Below are 18,278 nucleotides of genomic sequence, written 5' to 3' on the forward strand. Positions count from 1 at the left end.
AGATTTGTATTCAGCTGCATTTCTTTGGAGATGAGAATAAAATGTGCAGTTAAAGATAGAGTTATTGCAAACCTAAGGTCTGATAAATCTACTTTTCCCTCTTCTTTAAAGAATTTGATTAACAAATCTTTTCAGTTAAATCAGTTTCACTTGCTCAGTGTTTCTAAGTGTTCAACCTGGTAAGTTTCTTGTCACGTGTGCATTTTTTTAATGTATAGAATAAAATGGGATAAATAAGGTTTCCTGATTGGTTTTACTTAATCAAAGCTTTGTCAGTTCATCACCTTCGAAAAGCTAATTGTTGAACTAAATTGGTGGAGAGAACTGAAAGGGCGGAAGGGAAAGAACTTGAAAGGTGGAGGGAGGTTTGGTTTTGTCCTCCCTGAAAGAGAGCACCTCTGTTTTAAAGACTCATTTAAGTGCTTCATCAAACTTGTATTTTGGATCCTAAGGTAGTTACTTTAACTAAATGCCACTGATCCCATAGTGCAAAAGTATATTCCATTCAAATAATGATAATGGCTTATTGTGTGCTATGGGCTTAACTTAAGCAGCCTTACTTTGAAATAGAGTCCTAAAAGCAGAGTTTCCAGTTAGCTTCTCTGGGATGAGATTTTTGTCCACGTAGTTTATGATAAGTGAGATGACAGTAGCAAGACTATGGACTGGAATGCATACTGTGTGGAATCAGCAGCAGTTTGAACAGTTTCAAGTACAGCTAAACTGAGTTTGGAAGCATTATGTAGCTTTGCAGGGCCATAATTGACTTAATTTTATTTTCTTTTGAAAGTGAAACTTTTAACTGCTTTTTGCAGGAAGCATTTTTAGTTCAGGTCATGTTTTATAAACCTGCTAACAGGCTGTATGTGCACTTTCTGAGCCTTCTCATTTCAGAGAGCATAACATGTTGCACGGTGCATTATCCTTTTTCCAGATGTGTATTTGGAATACCTCCTGCCTCTTGGATGCCAAAATCCCCTCCCTCGGGTTATGCATATTTTTTGTGCTTGGGATCTTTTCTACAGGCTGAATTTTAAGGCTTCTTGAAGTTCTCTAAGGAAACCTTGCTGTAATACCAAGAAAGATAGTGTGAGGGGATCTCACTGTGTAAGGATATACCTTGTCTTGTCAACTGGGACAAGTGTAGGAAATGGATTAATTGGAGGTTGATGGTGTTTTTTTCCATGTTTACATAAGTAACTGTCTTTATTTATCCTCTGGGCACTAACGGGGGGGGAGAAGTAAAAGCATGTTGTAGTTCCATATCCCATCGAGATAAAGATGGTCTGTTTCTGTATTGTTGTTCAGAATAATAATTCTGACTTGATTACATGGAAAATAACTACATGACTACGAGGAAAATATCCAGATATGCTAGTAGTAAAAGAAGAGGGAACCCAGCTCTTCCTCCCTTCCTTCAGCACAACAGAGCCCCCCTCTCAGTTTTCATTGTGCCTGCATTGCTGCTACTGACTGACGTGGGGGTAACATGCAATCGCATACCCATTTAACAGAAATGGGCAGTAGGTTATAAGGGGCAGAGAACAAAACCCTTAAGAGCCTGAACTCTCTTTATCTCTCCCCATCAGTTTCATCATCAATTATGATGTTGTGTAGGCACAGCTGACATCATGGCATACTTACTGTAGGCTTTTACTCAAGAGTCTAAATCTTTTCTGTCCTAATCATCCTGTTTATACCAGGAGGGTTGTTATTTTAAAGGGTGCTGAATTCCCTGAGGTCCCGGTTCATCCCTGTCTGGAACCTGCCTACCTTGGAAATAATAAAGATGGCTGAGGTGCTTAAACATCTTGCAGTGTTAGCAGGGTAGCTAAGTCTTTTCTAAAGACAACACAACACCTGCATTCTTATTGTCTTTAGGAAAGTTTCTTGATCCTGAAGAGCCACAGTTATGCTGGACACAAAGCTAAGAAGAGAAAAGCAGATTTGGGTGAAAATTGAGGGGAAAAATTATCTAAACCTTTTCTTTCACTTTTTCCATACAACTATATTGTTTTTTGGGCAATAATGGGCTTCATGAGAATAATTGACTCTGTGTTAGCCTTATAGCTGTGTTAACCTATATGTTGTTTTTGAGATGATACACTGCCTTGCAGTAGCCTCCTCCTATTCCTTATTGTCTGTTTCTTCTGGCAGCTACTCAGTGAGGCTACTTTCAAATTCTCAGCTGCTGCTGTGACCAAGTAGAACTGCAGTGGAAGAAGAAACGTGTTTGCCTTTTCCTAAGGGTCTGTCAGGGGCAGGGCACAAATCCTTGTGTTGGAATCCTTCTCTGATGACTCTAAAGGGGTCAGATTCATCTTTCTGAGCATGGAGATCTGTGGGGAAATGGGTTCCTTTAAAAAGAACTTAAATAGTAAAACTAATTTTCTTGCCTGGCTATTGGAAGAATTGAGTCCTAGCCACAGGGATATAGGAACGTTAAAACTGACTGAGAGTCAGTTGTTGGCAGAACTTGTTTTCACTTTTGCTTGATAAAAGCTGCATCTTGTAAATGTTAATCCCCATCAGAAAGGCGCTTTGTTCTATACCCGGTGTGCACTTCAAAGTGCTGGTTTTCACAGTTCTGACAGCTGGACAGGAAGCATGCTGTTGATTCATGTTGGCATCGCAGTAGCTGTCTGGTAGGCGAAAGCCCCAGTTTGTAGGGGCTGATGTCTTGATAAAAGGGCCTGGTGTTAGTACATCTTGTCTGGGTTTTCACAACAGAAATAGAAGAGTTTGGAGTAGCTCTTATGTTATAACAGTGATGACTTGAAAACTCGCATGTTGGTGAATTGCATGCTTCATTGCCAGTGCTTTCTGACTTGAATGTGAAAGGGCTGTTAAGCCCAGCCTTGGCATTCTTGGTGCATTTAGGCTTTGCTGTTGCACTCCATGAGTTCTTCTCTGCTGTTGGATCAGATAGTTTGTTTTCTGTGTGCATTTTGGAAATAGTTTGTTTAGCCCAATCTGCTCCACACAGAAGCGGCATGGGAGCTACTTTAGATTTGAGGAGAGGTAGCTGCAGGCCACTGAGTGTGAATAACTGGAATTCAGAAAGTGGTGGAAGAGAAGAACTTAGTGTTCTTTTTGTTAATGTGATTTGCTTTCTGTGATAGTAAAATGTTGTTAGTCTTCCACTCCTTTCTGCATGCACAATTGTAGGTGCACACATGCTACATGTATATGAGGTTTGCTCTACAGTTCCATGAAAGTACAAATGCTTCTAACCTAGCTTAAGCAGTTTGCTAGATTCTGATTCAATAAAGAAATACACCAAGAACTATTTAGCAGCAAAGTGGGACCCAGAGGTGCACAAAGGGCTGTAGGATGTCATTAATGGGGGGTTATAAACACAAGACTTGTAAATAGCATCTTTGCAACACTTTGTAATGAGATGGCAAGTGACCATGGAAAAGCTATGTATCACACCAAAGATCACTGGTTGTCTCTTGGCAAAATGCTTAGAGGAGTTGTCAAAGATGAATTATGCCTCTTTGCTTTTACAAAGCTTCAAGTGTTCTGAATTTGCAGGCCTTTCTGTGGTGACAGATGGCTGTCAGTGGCGTGCTACCTAAAAGGTATCTCCGACAAGATAAACACATAAATATATAGTAAACACACTGTAAAGCAGTGTGTATGTAACTATATACATATGCTGCTTGTGCGTGGTCCTGGATTCATTTTGCTTTTATTCATAGTAGTATATGTTCAAAACGTTTGGAGACCACAGTCTTAACCTGAGGCTCAAAGATTTGCTATTAAGCTTAAGAGCAGCCAATTGATAGGCAGCAGATCTTGATATGCTCAGGAAAATGAGCATCTTTGGATTAAGGTTGCTGATTTCTGCTATGCAGTAAGATACGCAGCATGATGCAGAGCCCACACAGCGTTGATCAGGGGTAGGGGATTGAGGTTGCATCTTGGGAAGTGCTCACTACCATCTGGTTCACAGCCATGCAAATCAAAAAGCTGCCCCTTTAACAGTCAGCTTTAGCTGCAATTACAAGTCTAACCAGGTAGAGTTCTGAACTTACAAGTAATTGGAATAACATTGTTGGCATTGGTTTATTGCATTGTGGGGAAGGCTGGAGTAGGGGTCTTGAGTTTTTTCCTCTTTGCCATTCATGTGGTGCAGTATGAATGAATATGTTCAGAAACAAGGGCTTGTAAGCCTGTCTTGAAACTCCCTCTTCTTCCATTTGCTTCCACATAAATCCTGCTGCAAAATCATAGCTTAATTGCTGCGGAGATGGGTGTCAAGACCCATGATGTGAATTACTTAAACTGCTGTGAATTGTGGCAGAAATAACACGTAGTGCTGGGTCTTGCCTATGTCAACCTAATCCTGACTGCTGCTTTGGCTTGTTGCTTTCTAAGACATTGTGATGTGATAGTTTGATTGAGGGCTGTGCTCTTAAGTTCAAGCTTTAGCTGATGGGCCAGGCTGGTTGTAATACTGTCTCTAAAAACGGTTTGGTTGTGCTTTTGGATTTTACCTTTGAGAAATGGTTAGTATTCTGCTGAAGTTTGATTAGTCAGTGTGTGTGTGTGTATGTTTGTAGAGCTAGTCTGGAAAACAGTCATGTTTCAATGCTAATAGGTTCTTTTTAGAGCCATACTCCTGATCTAGGAGTAAGGCCATGTGCTAGAGATGAAGTGCACCCTCCCCTTGGGGACACGTACCCGGAATGATGTTTGCCATAGAGTGAGAATGTGCACATAGCCCGTTGCCTTGCAGCAGTTGTCATGCAGTATGTTCACACCTGGCTTACCTCAAGACAAACTACTTATCTTCCTGTAGCTAGATTAAAACGATTGCATGCACTTAGCAGCACACTGGCCAGAGTGGGCTGTCTGTGTGGCACAGGAGCATGGGTGCTGTAACCTTGCTCTGCAGACTGGGGCTGATGCTTTTGACAGGACTGTAAGTTCCACCTTAAGCTGTCTTCTGCTTCAAGTTCCCATAGCTGTGTTCAATGTGAGTGTAGCACCAGGATACAGCACAACTGTGGGTTTTTTTGTGTTTTTTTGATTCCTTCCTTAGGGATGCTGCTGGGCTATAGGGTTTTAGCAGCAGCGGGCTACGATGTGCTGCTGTTGACCCTCAATTGTTACACCTATGAACCCACCATTCCCCAGCTCTGCAAATATGTGCAAATGCAGGAGGCCTGACATCTGTGTAAAAAGGAGAATGAAGAGAACCTGTGAGTGTATTGGTGTATTCCTCCTACTTGGAAGGAGGAATGCTGCTATTTGGTGAACTAGTTCATTAACCAAGGAGAAGAAGGTGTCTGCCTTAGCCTTGTTTTCTCCCTGTCAGTTGTGCATTCTCCATTAATATGCTGAGGCTTTCAAGACCAGGCTGGGTAATGCACTGAGCTGGGCCTGCTTTAAGCAGAAGGGTGGACCATGGATCTCCTAGGATCCCTTCCAGCATGAATTTTTGTCTCCTTTATCTTGCTGAGAACCTGACACTGCATGTCCATGTGCACATGTGTGTACCAGTGCTGGTAATAACATCACCTCAGAGCATTGGAGCTACGTGATATGATGTCTTCCCCAAGGACTGAGATGAAAGTGGAAATAAGTCTTCATAAAACCTCTTGTTTCAAGTTTCCATAAGTGCAAGCAGTGTGTTTCAGCTCTAGGAAGAGGAAGTTCAGTGACACTTCTTACAAACCTTATGGATTTGTTTTTTGTCTGACATAAATGCAGATTAGCTTTAGAAGGTGAGAAGAAAGGACAAAGGTTATGGAGAAATCAAGAGCCAGAGGTTAATCTTAGGGAGAACTGGAGGAAGTGAATGGAAGCTCTATCTATATGTGGGAAAGAAAAGCAGTGGTTCTATACATAGAAAGTTACTGCCTCTGAAGTGGGCAGAAAGAGTGTGTTCTTTTAAAAGGATAGTCTGGAAGCATGTCTCTCTAAATCTTGAGCTTGGGCCATACTCTGTCAGAAATCTGCATCTTCACTACATAAAATGTTCTTATAGTATGTATATATGTATGTATATATTTAAACTTGGGCACCCAATTCATAGGAGGAAAATCTTAGCATAGCCGTAAGTTGGTATTATCTCACAATAAGTGGTTGTGAGAAATAACCAAGTCCCTTTACCTTAACAAGTTATCAAGAAAACATATGGCTTTATGCTTTCCTCGGAAGCTAATTCTGTCTTAGCAAGAGCAACACTTTTCTTGCTAAATCCAGTGTGGAAGTAGCACGCTCTTTCATGGCTTTTGACATTCTGGGGAGTAGAGTTGAATTTAATGTATGTTGTACTGCAAAGTTTCTGTGCTGCTAACTTGGGGATGGAGAGGAGTTAGTGGGATTTGTGATCTTGGGAGTGGAGGGCTTGTAAACGGTGTCGTCCACCTGCACCTTAAGCAATCTGTGATTGTTGGGGCTTTGTGCTGTGAGAACTGAACTGGTGTTTGCGAGAGTAGAGAACTTCTGTTGTTATTCTTCTGCTTTTCACTCTGTCTGCTGGGGTTGGAGTGTGCTTGCTCTCACTTTCGTGTTCATTGCATTTCTATGGTAGGGAAGAATAGCCGTGTTTGGATTCTATGGAAGGATCTTGTAATCTGGTGACCTCAGGTCAGTGCATGCGGCATTAGCAGAAAGAACCACGGCTAATGTCACATCATGTGCCCTTTACAAGTAAAAAGAAGTGTGCAGTGTAACACCCAATCTGTTTTAATACACTGTATATTGCTCTGTAGTTGCCGTGGCAAGAACCCTTTTTGGAGTCGTTTGTTCCCTTGTCTGTGATCAACCCCAATTTCTGACTGCATGGATGGGAACGTTTGTTGTCAGTACTTGGTGCTGGCAAAGGCTGCTTGCTTCCTGCCCCCACATCAGAGCTTAGAGGTAGTAGCTTCTTGCAGTGGGTGTAGCATGTATGTAAATGGCTTTTTATCAGCCTGTTCTCTGTATGTGACATCTCCCACAGTAACCACCCCCATGCAGACTGTGCTGGGATGGCTCTTGCAGCTTGATTATGTGCTGCATGTGTATGAATGTTGGTGGATTGTACTGGCTTTCTGTTAGGGCCCTCAGCACCACTTTGCACTTAAGGGAATGGTGACTGCAATGCCACCACTTGCTAAGATTTATTTTAAGTTAAGGGCAATTTGATTTAAAATGTATTTTAAATTAAGGGCAATGACTAGAAATTCAGAGCTGCATAAAACTGAGACAGGTACTCTAAGAAGAATACCTGTAGGTTGATTGTTCTAACTTCAGCACCAGGTGGTTTCTTTCTCTGTATAGTCAATGTACTCTTTTCTCCTTCATTACATAGTATCAGGACTAACAAGAAATGGAAGCTTTGAATTAACAGCAAAGCAACCCATGGTATAAAGCCAGAGACTTCATAGATGATCTAGAAGACAAAAATATATGTTGGATGCTATACAAGGTGTATGTGAGTAGAAGGGAGAGAACACAGAATGGATGCTGGTTAAAAACAGCAAAATGGTCATGGTGCCTGTCCCCCCCACGCTGTCAGTTTGAAGTAAATGCATTCCCCTTGCTCTGTTCTGGCCAGGATTTTCAAAGGTGAAAGGTACTAATGTGTGTTCCTTGAAGATTTAAGTCCTTGAGGGAATGTGCTGTGCGCTTTGACTTGAGAGAGGAGTGCGGAGCCACCTTCTGAGCTTGCACCAGTGTGGCATCTTCTCAGCCACTGAACTGACTGCTCATGTCTGGCTAAAATGTAAGATGTGAGACAGGGGAACTGGCCTAGCAGAGTAACCAAGGGGACAAAACAGAAACATTGAACATGAGAAGTAAACAAAGCTAAGACTGCCTAGGAACCACAGGCTCCTCCAGCATCACTGCTTATCCCGCATCATTCATCACGAGGAAACCTGGCTCTCTATTGCTGCCTCATAGCAGCTTGTTGTCAGGCTCCTGAAATGAATTGTGGTGCAGTGTTATGTGCCCCATGATTATGGGGCAAGGAAAGTGTGGCTCCTGGTACATGTGGTGGCTCCTTACATGGAGCAGAATCCTTTGCCATATGCTGCAGGGATCTCAATTGCTTCCTTGGATGGGCTGTCCTGACAGCTGAACTCTTCCATCTCTTGTTACCTCTGTGGGTCTGTCAGGATCACTCAGATTCTGTGTTAGATCTTGCACATTTTTCACTGGTATTAGGGAATGTTGTTACTGGGAAGCATGTGCTGAGCTTCTTACAACCTGTGTTGGGATCAGTGCAGGTGTAGAAGACCTGAGTTGCCAAGCAGTTGTGTATTGTAGAGATCTAGTGCAGTATATGAATCTCCATGGATCAGAGTGAAATGGGTATGTGGATGTGTAGCCTCTCCACATAGATTCAGAGGTATAGAGGATGCCATAGTGTGGTGCCAGACAAGGATCTGGTAGTTTCTTAAAGGATTTTCATGTGGGACAGTAGTTGTGGGTCTTCAATTGACATTGGTTTTGTTTGCAAGTTGGGTTGGATGATGTTTTGTTTGTAAGTTGGGTCAGATGATGATGCCAGAAAGAGTTTCAGTAGTAAAAAACCCAGGGTTTTGTCATTTGGAAAAGGTGGTGATCTTGTGGTTCAGACTCTCTTGTGCCTTGCCAAGAGCTTGCTGTGTGTCCGTGTGCAATGTGCATGTGCTCAGATTTTCCAAATGAGGCCTCAAATTCTCCAACTTTGTTTTGGGATCATTTTCCAGTTTTTGTTTGGGGATTTTTTCTTTGTCTCCCCTCAAAACTGCTGCTTATTGAAAGCTTCACTTGGAATAATGGATGCTTAGAAATTATCCAATCTAGTGGCAGGGTATTTCTTCAACACAAGGGCTGTTTCAGCCCTCAAAGCCTATAGGTGTCTTTAGAAATACAGGCCTTAATTTCCCTGCTTGCTCATCCCTACCAGAGCAATTGTAGATCCTTCCTTCATAAAGCAGCTGGCACTGTGTGTTAGAGAAGCATGATAATATTGCCTTGCATGTGTAGGAATTACATTTCCCCTGCATCTTTTCCTGAAGGTCACTAAAACAAGGGGGAAACCCACCTATGGAAAAGCTTTCCTATCAGCTAGTGAATGAAGGAATAGCATGGCTGTACTGCTGTTGGTGGGCTCTGGTTAAAGAAGGTGTTGCCATTTGGCAGGTCTGTCCCTGGAGCGCTCCACCAACTCGATTGCCTCGCGTGCTCGACTGTGTGAACGGGAGGAGGAAGTCATGGCTTGCTTTGAGACAGCGTGTGTCATTGCCCAGGTGTACTTACAGGAGCTGGAAAAGGTAAGAAGAAATGTGTAAGAAGGGTGTTAATGGGTGATCTGGGTGGAATTTCAGGGTTGTGACAGCAAAAGTGATGGAGAATTGCCAAGTGATCATAGACAACAAGGAATATGCAAGCAAGTTGGAAGGGGTGAGGTGTCTCAGTATAACCAGTTGCTAAACAGCAGTTTATCTGGTCTCTGCCTGTTTTCCTTGAGAATGAGGTCTAGAAACTAGTTTTGCCTGTGGTAAAGCACTAAATATGTCAGAAATGCACAGGTTGTACCTCGGGTTTAGCTCTTGGGCACTACAACTTTGCATAGCAAGTGCTGGCATGAAGTGACTCAATATCATACCTGCCATGTAAATGATACACAGTACTGAGATCCTTAACAGGCTGCACTAACCTTTTTGGGTCAGCCATAGCACTTTAATTGCTAGTACTCCACCTTCTCCAAGTGAAACTGGAGGAACCTAGATCATTGGTAGCAAGTAACTGCTTATAGTCAATGGTTGGCTAGGATGCTGAGTAAGATGCGTACTGTGAGCCCTCCATGGAACTGTAATACATGCCCTTGATTTGCTGGTATGTGCTTAGTGGTCTCTATTGCTGGAACTCCACCTAGCTGAGTTTAACAGAGCACACCATACACATCCATGCCATTCCTTTGGACACCAGCAGCACTGATGGCAATGCATGTTACTTGTTCTTCTGTAGCTTAATGGCCTTTGACCTTCTGGTTAGATATTATGCTATTCTCAGCAGCAAAGATGTTTACCAGTACTGTTACCAGTAATGAAGCAAAATCAGGAAAGGTTTGAGAGTACAGATGGAAGAAAGGCTAAGATTCTTCCATCAGGAGTCCTGGTAGCTCACTAACTCATAAGAAAGATTTAAGCTCTGGTAAGACAGACATACCAACTCAAACTGTGCAGGATGCCTTATCTGTGTGGTTAGAGTAGTACTTCTGAGGCCCTTGGCATTAATGTGTAGCTTTCTGTTTTATTAGAGGTTGGAAAGTGATGAGGGATGGTGTTTCAAATGTCATATTACATGCAGGATCTTTAATGGATGTCACTGTAGGGTTTATTTTGGTTGACTTTGAAAGGGTTTTGACTAGCTGGTGAAGGTAAGTTTTCAAGTAGCCTGAGAAGGAATCTGATGGTAGAAGCTCACATTTTACTGTTGAAGATGTCTTTGGCTCATGAGGAAGTGACTAGTTTAAACAGCTGTCTGTAACCCTGGGTATTTCTTTCCTCCCCTCACAGACCTTAAACAACACACACTCAAGGAGTATCAAGGGCAGCAATGTGACTTACTCCGAGTTTGAACTTTCCTACTTCCTGGAAGCAGCTCTACAGAGTGCCTACGTGACTCATTTAAAGAAGGGGTAGGTGGATGCAGATGTTAAGAAAAATAGATCATGTTGCATATTCTGTCTCAGAACAGATGAAGGCTTATTTCTTTGCATGTGTTCTGTTGTGGCTTTTTTGCAGCTGGTTCATCTCGGGTTCCTTTAGTGTCCTTCCCTGTCTCCTATTCTGTTTGTCCTTCTCTGCCTCTCTTAAGAGTACTAAACCTTGTTTTTCCAGATCCCCAGTAGGGTGGAGCAGAACAATGTTTTTGTCTTGACTCAGCTCTGTTCCCTGTGGAGATGGGGGGAGTTTGACTGTAAAGAGCGAGATTTACACTGCTGTATGCTTCTAAAATGTTCAGCCACAGGGCCTGGTTTAGAGCTCAGTGAAGTAGTTTCTTTCATTTGTTTGTTTAAGGTCTTAAATGTCCTGATCAATACCCCAAATTTGTGTGGTTTTACTGGAGAGAATACATGTGGGAGCAATGCTGCTCCAGGGTATGTATTATGCCTCTGAAATACAGCTCCCAGTGAACCTTGGTAGGGGAGGAGGAGTTGGCATCTGCAAGCCTACAGTGAATTTCAGCTGAGGAAAACCTTCTCAAGAGCAACAGTAAAGACATCAGTGAGGGCACACTTGCCTAAAGCAGGACATGTCTTCAAAGCACGATCAACTGTATTTAGCTGATGGAGAGATTGCCACGTAGGGAGAGTGTCTCTTCAATATATCTAAACAGTGCTCATAAGAATCCATCCTTCTCTAGTTCTGTTCTTGTGTACCATATTATCCCATTTGTTCTCAAGGAATCTGATACTGAATTTCTCATGGCTCTGGGTGACATTGCTGGTCAAAACTTCATAAGCTGTAAGCAAGCCATATTTGAAAGAATTTATTTTGGCTGGATATTTTACCTTCACCCCCAGTCAAAAATATTATCTCATTTTCATAACTTCTCCTCTTCCTGCTGTGTAAACTGGAGAAGGAAGCAGTAAGTGAGGGGAGGTTGAAAGGAAGAAAACTATGGGGGGGTGGGAAAATCCCAGCAAAAAAAAGTTTAAATTCTTCTATAGAAAAATTGATACTTTTTTTTAGGGCTTTTTTGCTAAGTTTTTTAATCCTCCAACAATACCTTTAAATGCAGCTGCCAACAGCCTCTGTTCCCCATCCTTTCATTAAAAGCCTGCATGTACAGTGAAGCTATACTCATAAGCATATCCATGAGACGTGCCTTCAGGTGGGCCTTGTTTAACCCAAAGGCTTACAAACACCCAAGCCCAAATGGTATGGCATGACTTATGTGTAAAGAAATGGCCTTGTGAGTGTAAGGCATAGTCGCAGTATCATCTTCTCAGTAGGGGCTGGATATGTGGTTTTCCCAGGTGTGCTGGTTGTTGACCAGCTGTGGCACAATGTGTACTTTCCTGGTCTTCTGCCATTCTCATGGTGAACAGAAAGCTCAGGTCTTGCCAGGAAACTCATTAACTATGTAATAAAATCTCATTTAGAACATATGGCACTGATGTTCTAGGCACCTTTTGAATATCAAACTCATGTTTGTTTTATTCAGCAACGTTTAAAATGCAGTCTTCATCAGTTCAGTATATCCAGTGTATTGTTTTAGCTATTACTTTGTGACCTGCTAGCTCCCTTCTTATGTTATTTTAATGTCAGCCTAAAAAACCCCAACAAAACAACTCGGGAAAGCATTCTGGAATCAGAATACGTGTGTGAATTAAGCAGCACTTTGATTATAAGCTGAATTACTGTGATAGCACTAAAATGTTCTCTGTAGCTGTCTCTGGTGAAAGAGCATCCCAGTTGGTGTGATGGAGCTCCTGTGGCAGGAGTGGGAATGGAGTCCCACTTGCTCCTCACCTCCTCCAGTGCAAGTGAGAAACACCAGCCAGGGAAATGAAAGGTTCAGTGTGGGGGAAAGGAGGCTGGTGGGACTCTGCAGCTTGTCTCTGCTCCCACCAGCTCGTATTAATGTATGGTTTCTGCCACGAGAGGGCATAAGTAGCATTGGGATATATTAAGGAAAGAGCAGGGAAGAGGGAAAAAGCTTTTTAGGATGCTTCCTGAGTATAATAAATCTCTCTACCTGATATTGAACAGCTCAAAGAAACACTTTTGTTTTTATTGCTTCCAGCATATTCAACTAGGAAATAAGGTTTAAATGATGAATGCTCAAGTGGACAGTGCTATCAGGTGGGACGTCCTTCCCCAGCAGCACATGTGTACAGAAGAAACAGTGGTTGCTTTGTTCTTCTCTTACCAGGTAGAAAAGCCGAGGAATGCGAGTGTCATGCTGTTGTTCCTGCTGAGGAACAGGCTCTTCTCAGATCACAGGCAGGGATGCCCTTTTCTCTTGCAGTGTGCAGTGGAAGGAAGGCAGTACAAAACAAAGGTCTGGTTTCCTTTCCAAATGCTGAGCTGCCAGCTGTAAGGACCAGCAATCCCTGAAGCTATGGAAGTCCCAACTGCTTTTAATAAGATGTTTACTTAAAAATACTGTGTAGCTAAAGCCATATTTCCTTCAGTTGCCTTACTGCATCCCAAAGAAGGTGTATTTTATTTTTCCAGGGAGTAATGCTGATGCTGTGGATGCAGAATAGCAAAATATAGCAGGCAGGTGTCATACTATAGGAAGCAACCAATGGCCTTTTAATTTTTCTGATGTGGATGTGTGAAGATTAGGCTCATTTCTTACTGCCTTTCCTTTCAGAGTATTGAACAGGTATTATTACTTTATACTGTTGTCAGGGCTTTGGGCAAGATGCTCTTGGTGTTTTCTTAGGGCAAACAGGCTTCAGCTATGTGAGGTAATGGTTTTATTCATGCTGTTCTCTTAATGGCACTTGAAGTACGTGTGAGGTTCCACACTCAAAACAAAATCAGAGTAACTTCATACATATGTTCTTCTACAGTAGAATCTAATGTACGGAGGCAGACAGGATGGTCTCTGCCAGCCTGTTCATCTCTTCTGAGCAATGTGTGGGCTTTCTTGTAATGTCTCCTTTCAGTCTCACTATCTAGGACCTTATCCCAGGACATTGCATCTGGTAATTTGGGAGGAGTGAGTCTTCCTGCCTGCTGGATGGATCTAGATAAGTGCTATGCTTCTGTTTTGTATTGGGTTTGTTGGGGGCTTTTTGAGTACCCTACTTCTGTTAGGCTGCCATTAGGAAACCCTAATAGGTCTTATAGTTAATGTCTCATGTCTTCATTTGTAGGAGTGTGAGAATCTGAGGCTTGCTTCTTCAGGTGTATTTTGTGCCTATGCATGAACAACTTTGTAAGGACAGAGCGTGGATTCTTTAGAAACCTGGGCAAAAGGAGGTGGGCAGAGGCAGTGAATGCTGCTGCTGTTTGTGTGCTTCAGGTACTGCTTTCTTCTGGAGAGGTGGCTCTGCAAACTGCCATGTAGTCATCTCACAATGGTCTCTTCCACCTGTTAGTGAACTAGGAGAGGAACATGATGCTCTAGTGCCCATGTTGTTGGGGGGGCTTTGCACGCCTCTATTACCACAATCCACTCTGGTTCACTATTAGTATTTTTCCCCAGCAGTTTGTATACAAAAACAGTGTATTTATTTGCTCATATCTTGAATTCTTTGTAGTTAACTGAACAACATGACATAGATGTGATATCACTGCTTTGATTCATGGGCTGGTAATTAATTACGCTGTATTAACAGGGTCCTCATACAAACAAAATGCATTTTTATGCCAAGCCAGACCGACAGGACTCTGTCACAGTTTATGCCCACAATTTGCTGTGTTCCTCTTTATTAGGTTAGCTGTAATTGAATCCTAAACCACTTTTCTTTCTTTTTTAATGCCTCTCTTGGCACTTTTGTGGCTAAAACCAAGGCAGTTTAATGCCAATGTGCTTTTCACATCCTATTCTTTATTTCTTTTCTTGGCATCTTAGCAGTGCAATAGGGGCCTATGGACTCTTTCAACTCATTTAATTTTCATGATTTGATGGTCACTTACGATGCCATGGCTTGAGGCAACACTACCTGAGATTTCCAGATAGTCTTCTATCCAAGCCCTGCAGAGCTCAAGATTGCCTAGTTTCTGATCTAGACAAGATTAAATGGATTCACAATGGGTTTCCAGAGAGCTTAGGTTTGGATCCTCATCCACTAATCGATGTACACATATTTCTGTTCAAATACTTTTATTTTTTAACTTCTTCAGGTCCTAATTTAAAACAGTCTCCTCAAGTGCACATTTAATATATGAAGGACATCTATTAATGGAACAGTAAGTTCCTTATTATAGGTAGAGCAATTCATGTGCTTAATATGAAATCTGTGCTCAGATGGCCTTCTGGCTTGGAACAGTAGATTGGAAAGACAAACTCCCTTAGTGAGGTTTGTTTGCAGACGGCTGGCAGGTGTGATCTGTCTCCTGTCACAGCCCAATAATGTTCTATGGAGTTCACAATAGAAAAGGTGCCAAACCAAATCTTGGGTCCTGTAGAACAGGTATTGTTGACATATGCTTTGCATGTTTAAGTGGAGAGCTCAGTGCATAAAGCAGGTGCTCTCCGAGACAACCTGACCACACAATTGCTGCCTGGGAGGTGGTGAGTCCTGCCCATTTTGAAATGCTCCCTCCTGTTGAAGGTGTTCCTAAGCACCTCCCATGTGGTTCATGGTTTCAACCCTGACTACTTGCAGATGGGTGTCAATTTGCCATTTATTCTTTCATTCACTTAAGTGTGTCAATATTCCTTCCTCTTCCTTTCCCCTTTTTCCCAGAGCAAGGTGTTTCTGCCATGGACCTTAACTTGGTTTATGGCCTTGTCTACAAAGTGGAACTGAAATGGTGTTTCAGTTCTGTAGGAACAAAGCTGTCCCTTTTAAGCACATTTCCTTGGTTTTTCAACTTTGAAGTACGTGCCAAATGTGGAATTAATTGGCTTTGCAAGCGATCACTGGACTTTCTGATGCTGGTTAATGGAGTTCATTGACACCTTATTAAGACAAATACCATTATCCTAACAAGAAACCAAAATGTATGCATTTTTGAAAACGTAGAACTGTTATACACTCAATCTCTTCTGTCCAGCCTCTTAAGGAGCCCAAGGAAGCACAGGAAATGCCAGTAGTTTTCAGGAACTGACAGAGCAGTTGGGCAGATGCATTTTGTTTAGATGGGGTGATTTTGACTCTGATAATAAATAGCATGTGAAGGACTCTGTTGGCTTTGGTGTGACTAGTCAGGTGCATAAGTATTGCTATGTGCTTTATGGCTTTCCTCAGTTTAAGGTCCACAACTGCATCGTTGTGGGTATATTCTTTCCTAGACCCACAGAAAAGCACCTCATGTCTTGGCCTTGTTACTGGGGAGCTTGATAAAGCATTGAAGTCCAACTTACAAAAACTTCCTTGAGTTCTTTTCCCTTGGTAAATTCAAAGCATATCTTTTGCTTAGAGGAAAGTGGGAGGAAAAAGAGAGACAGCATCTGACTTTCTCTACAGGGGTAAATCTGCCGTGTTCCTTCTCTTGCCTTATTTTGTTGCTTGTCTGTAGATTGACCACAATTAGGTAATCTTCAGATTGCCTCAGAGCTTGAAATTTGGAGGTGACTATTGACTGGAAGTAAGGCCACATGCATTTGCATTCTGTGACTTGGTGACCATTAGCTTGAGGGTGCATCTTATGTGGCCAATATTCATGGTATACATGTTCACATCTGGAGTGCAAGAAGGTTTGCATTTACCTGGGCACAAGTGCAGTCTGTCCTACTTATCTTCAAAATGCAATCAGATTGACAGAAGAGGTTGTTATGGTGTATGGCTTCTCTTTGTTACTATTTCATGAGAGCTAGGTTTTGTCTGCGCAGAAAGTTCTCCTGGAATAAACTGAAGGGGCAGTCAATGTACTGGTACAAGTGCTTATCTGGTTGTCTTTATTTCAGTACATCATTGCCCATTTTCTTGATAGCTTCTATTTTGTTTGGGTACCTTCCACCCTGCAATGAAAGTGAGCTGGACCTTTTTGTAGTTACTGTGGTGGTAGGGCCATGTCCTTAGTCTTGAAGAATTTACAGACTGCAAGTATCTAGCTAGTATGTCCTCTCTGAATCTCTCCTGGTGCTCAGTCGTATGAGTAAGATACCATTTGGCAGCTGGTATGCTAACCCTCTTTTATTGCAGACCAGGCTGTGCTTGAAGACAGTTGCTGCAGCTTAGCTGTCTGATAATAAACTGTTTAAACCACTGTAATTTCATCATGTGTCTGGACCATCAGACACAAGGCATTTAAGCACCACCTCAAAGGAATCGTCATTTAAAAGCATCATGTAAGCTCAATGTAATTCAAACAAGTGCAATCTGTATGTATGAAGAGGAAATGTGGATGCTTTTAAGAAGCAGCATCTGCTTTATAAATATGAGCTATGAAAGGCTTCCAAATGTCCCCTCTGTTCGTCAAATGTGAATGTGATCTTCTCTTAGGAAGCCATCTGGAGTAGGCATGCTACAGTCGCTGCCTCACTCAGTGCCATTGTCCTATCTGTGCCTCAGAGTGACTTGTCTCGCTATGCACACTCAGCGATTGTTTCATGGCTTTCTTTGAATGTCAAGTTTGTTGTCAGGCTTTGGCAAATCATAGCAATATTTTGTTTCCAGTGTGCCAAGGTGTGTTTGGGGATATATTTTTTACTATTCTTTTTTCTGTCTTCCCCATAGAAATATTGTGAAAGGAATGAGGATTCTGCGAGAAATACTACGGACGGTGGAAACAAAAGCTACACAGACCTTCAAAATGGTAAGGGGATGGGAGCTGGGAGGGTGGGATAATCTGTGTTCTCTCTGTCTATTGGGCAGTGCAGTAGAACAAAAAGGTAAAATGGATTTGTCCTCACTCAATTTATTGCTGCCTTTTGTTTGGGGTGTTTTGGAAGTGACCTAGACCTGCCCGATTGGACCCTCTGAGCCTTCAGACTTGGGCATGTGGGTTACTTTTAGGTTTGGGATTTTTGTCAGTGTTTTCCAGCCCTGGTAGAAATAGGGATGTATTTAGATTGACAGTGCTGTGTTCAGGTGATCCTGTCTTGTTTTCTTGCTTGCTCTTCAGTGTGTGTGTGCATACCTTTCTCTGTGCTTGTAGAAGCATCAAGGACTTCTGACTCTTGCAAGAAGCAGTGCTATTTAAAACTCAAGTGCTTCGGTGTTCTTTCTGTAAAACTCCCTTCAATACAGTACAGAGTGATTTTAATGTTTTGTTGATGTTGGCATTCTGCATTCTGTTATCCTGAGTGCCTTTGGTAAGGAAATAATGGGAAAAGCTATTTATGTGCCTGTTTAACTTCTCAGCCCTTTAACTGGTTCTTCCCTGTCTCGCCTTTAAGAGATCTTGTGCTGAAGTTACTCAGGAGGTGAGGAGGTCAACAGCATGGGGAATAAGAGTCTTGAGTACATGAATGAAGATTTTTCAGCCCTAAAAGCACTGATATTGATTCAACTAAACTCATTTTGGGCTTGGTTCAGCTTTGTGTTTTGTGTCATTCCTGGGAAGTTTGGCAAGGAAGGTGGGCATGGGTTTGCATAGCGTTTTGGAGATTGCCAGGTTCCAATGGATGCACTGACTGTGTGTCTAACTTGCATATAAGCGCAGAGCTAAACTGAAGGTGCGAGCAGAAAGGATATCCTGGGTGTTTTCTTG

At 42.3% G+C, this 18,278-nt stretch overlaps 1 protein-coding gene across 2 annotated transcripts in view; it reads left to right on the forward strand.

Annotated features, from left to right (window-relative positions):
• TTC7A (tetratricopeptide repeat domain 7A) overlaps positions 1 to 18,278 on the forward strand; it is a 167,710-nt gene that overhangs the window by 8,785 nt on the left and 140,647 nt on the right. For both annotated transcript variants that reach the window (XM_034060407.1, XM_034060406.1), the window contains exons 4-6: positions 9,130 to 9,260; positions 10,509 to 10,630; positions 17,303 to 17,381. In XM_034060407.1, the coding sequence (XP_033916298.1) occupies positions 9,130 to 9,260; positions 10,509 to 10,630; positions 17,303 to 17,381 (332 nt within the window). The remainder of the gene's footprint in view (positions 1 to 9,129; positions 9,261 to 10,508; positions 10,631 to 17,302; positions 17,382 to 18,278) is intronic.

Source organism: Melopsittacus undulatus, chromosome 3, assembly GCF_012275295.1.
Source record: "Melopsittacus undulatus isolate bMelUnd1 chromosome 3, bMelUnd1.mat.Z, whole genome shotgun sequence".
NCBI lineage: Eukaryota > Metazoa > Chordata > Aves > Psittaciformes > Psittaculidae > Melopsittacus > Melopsittacus undulatus.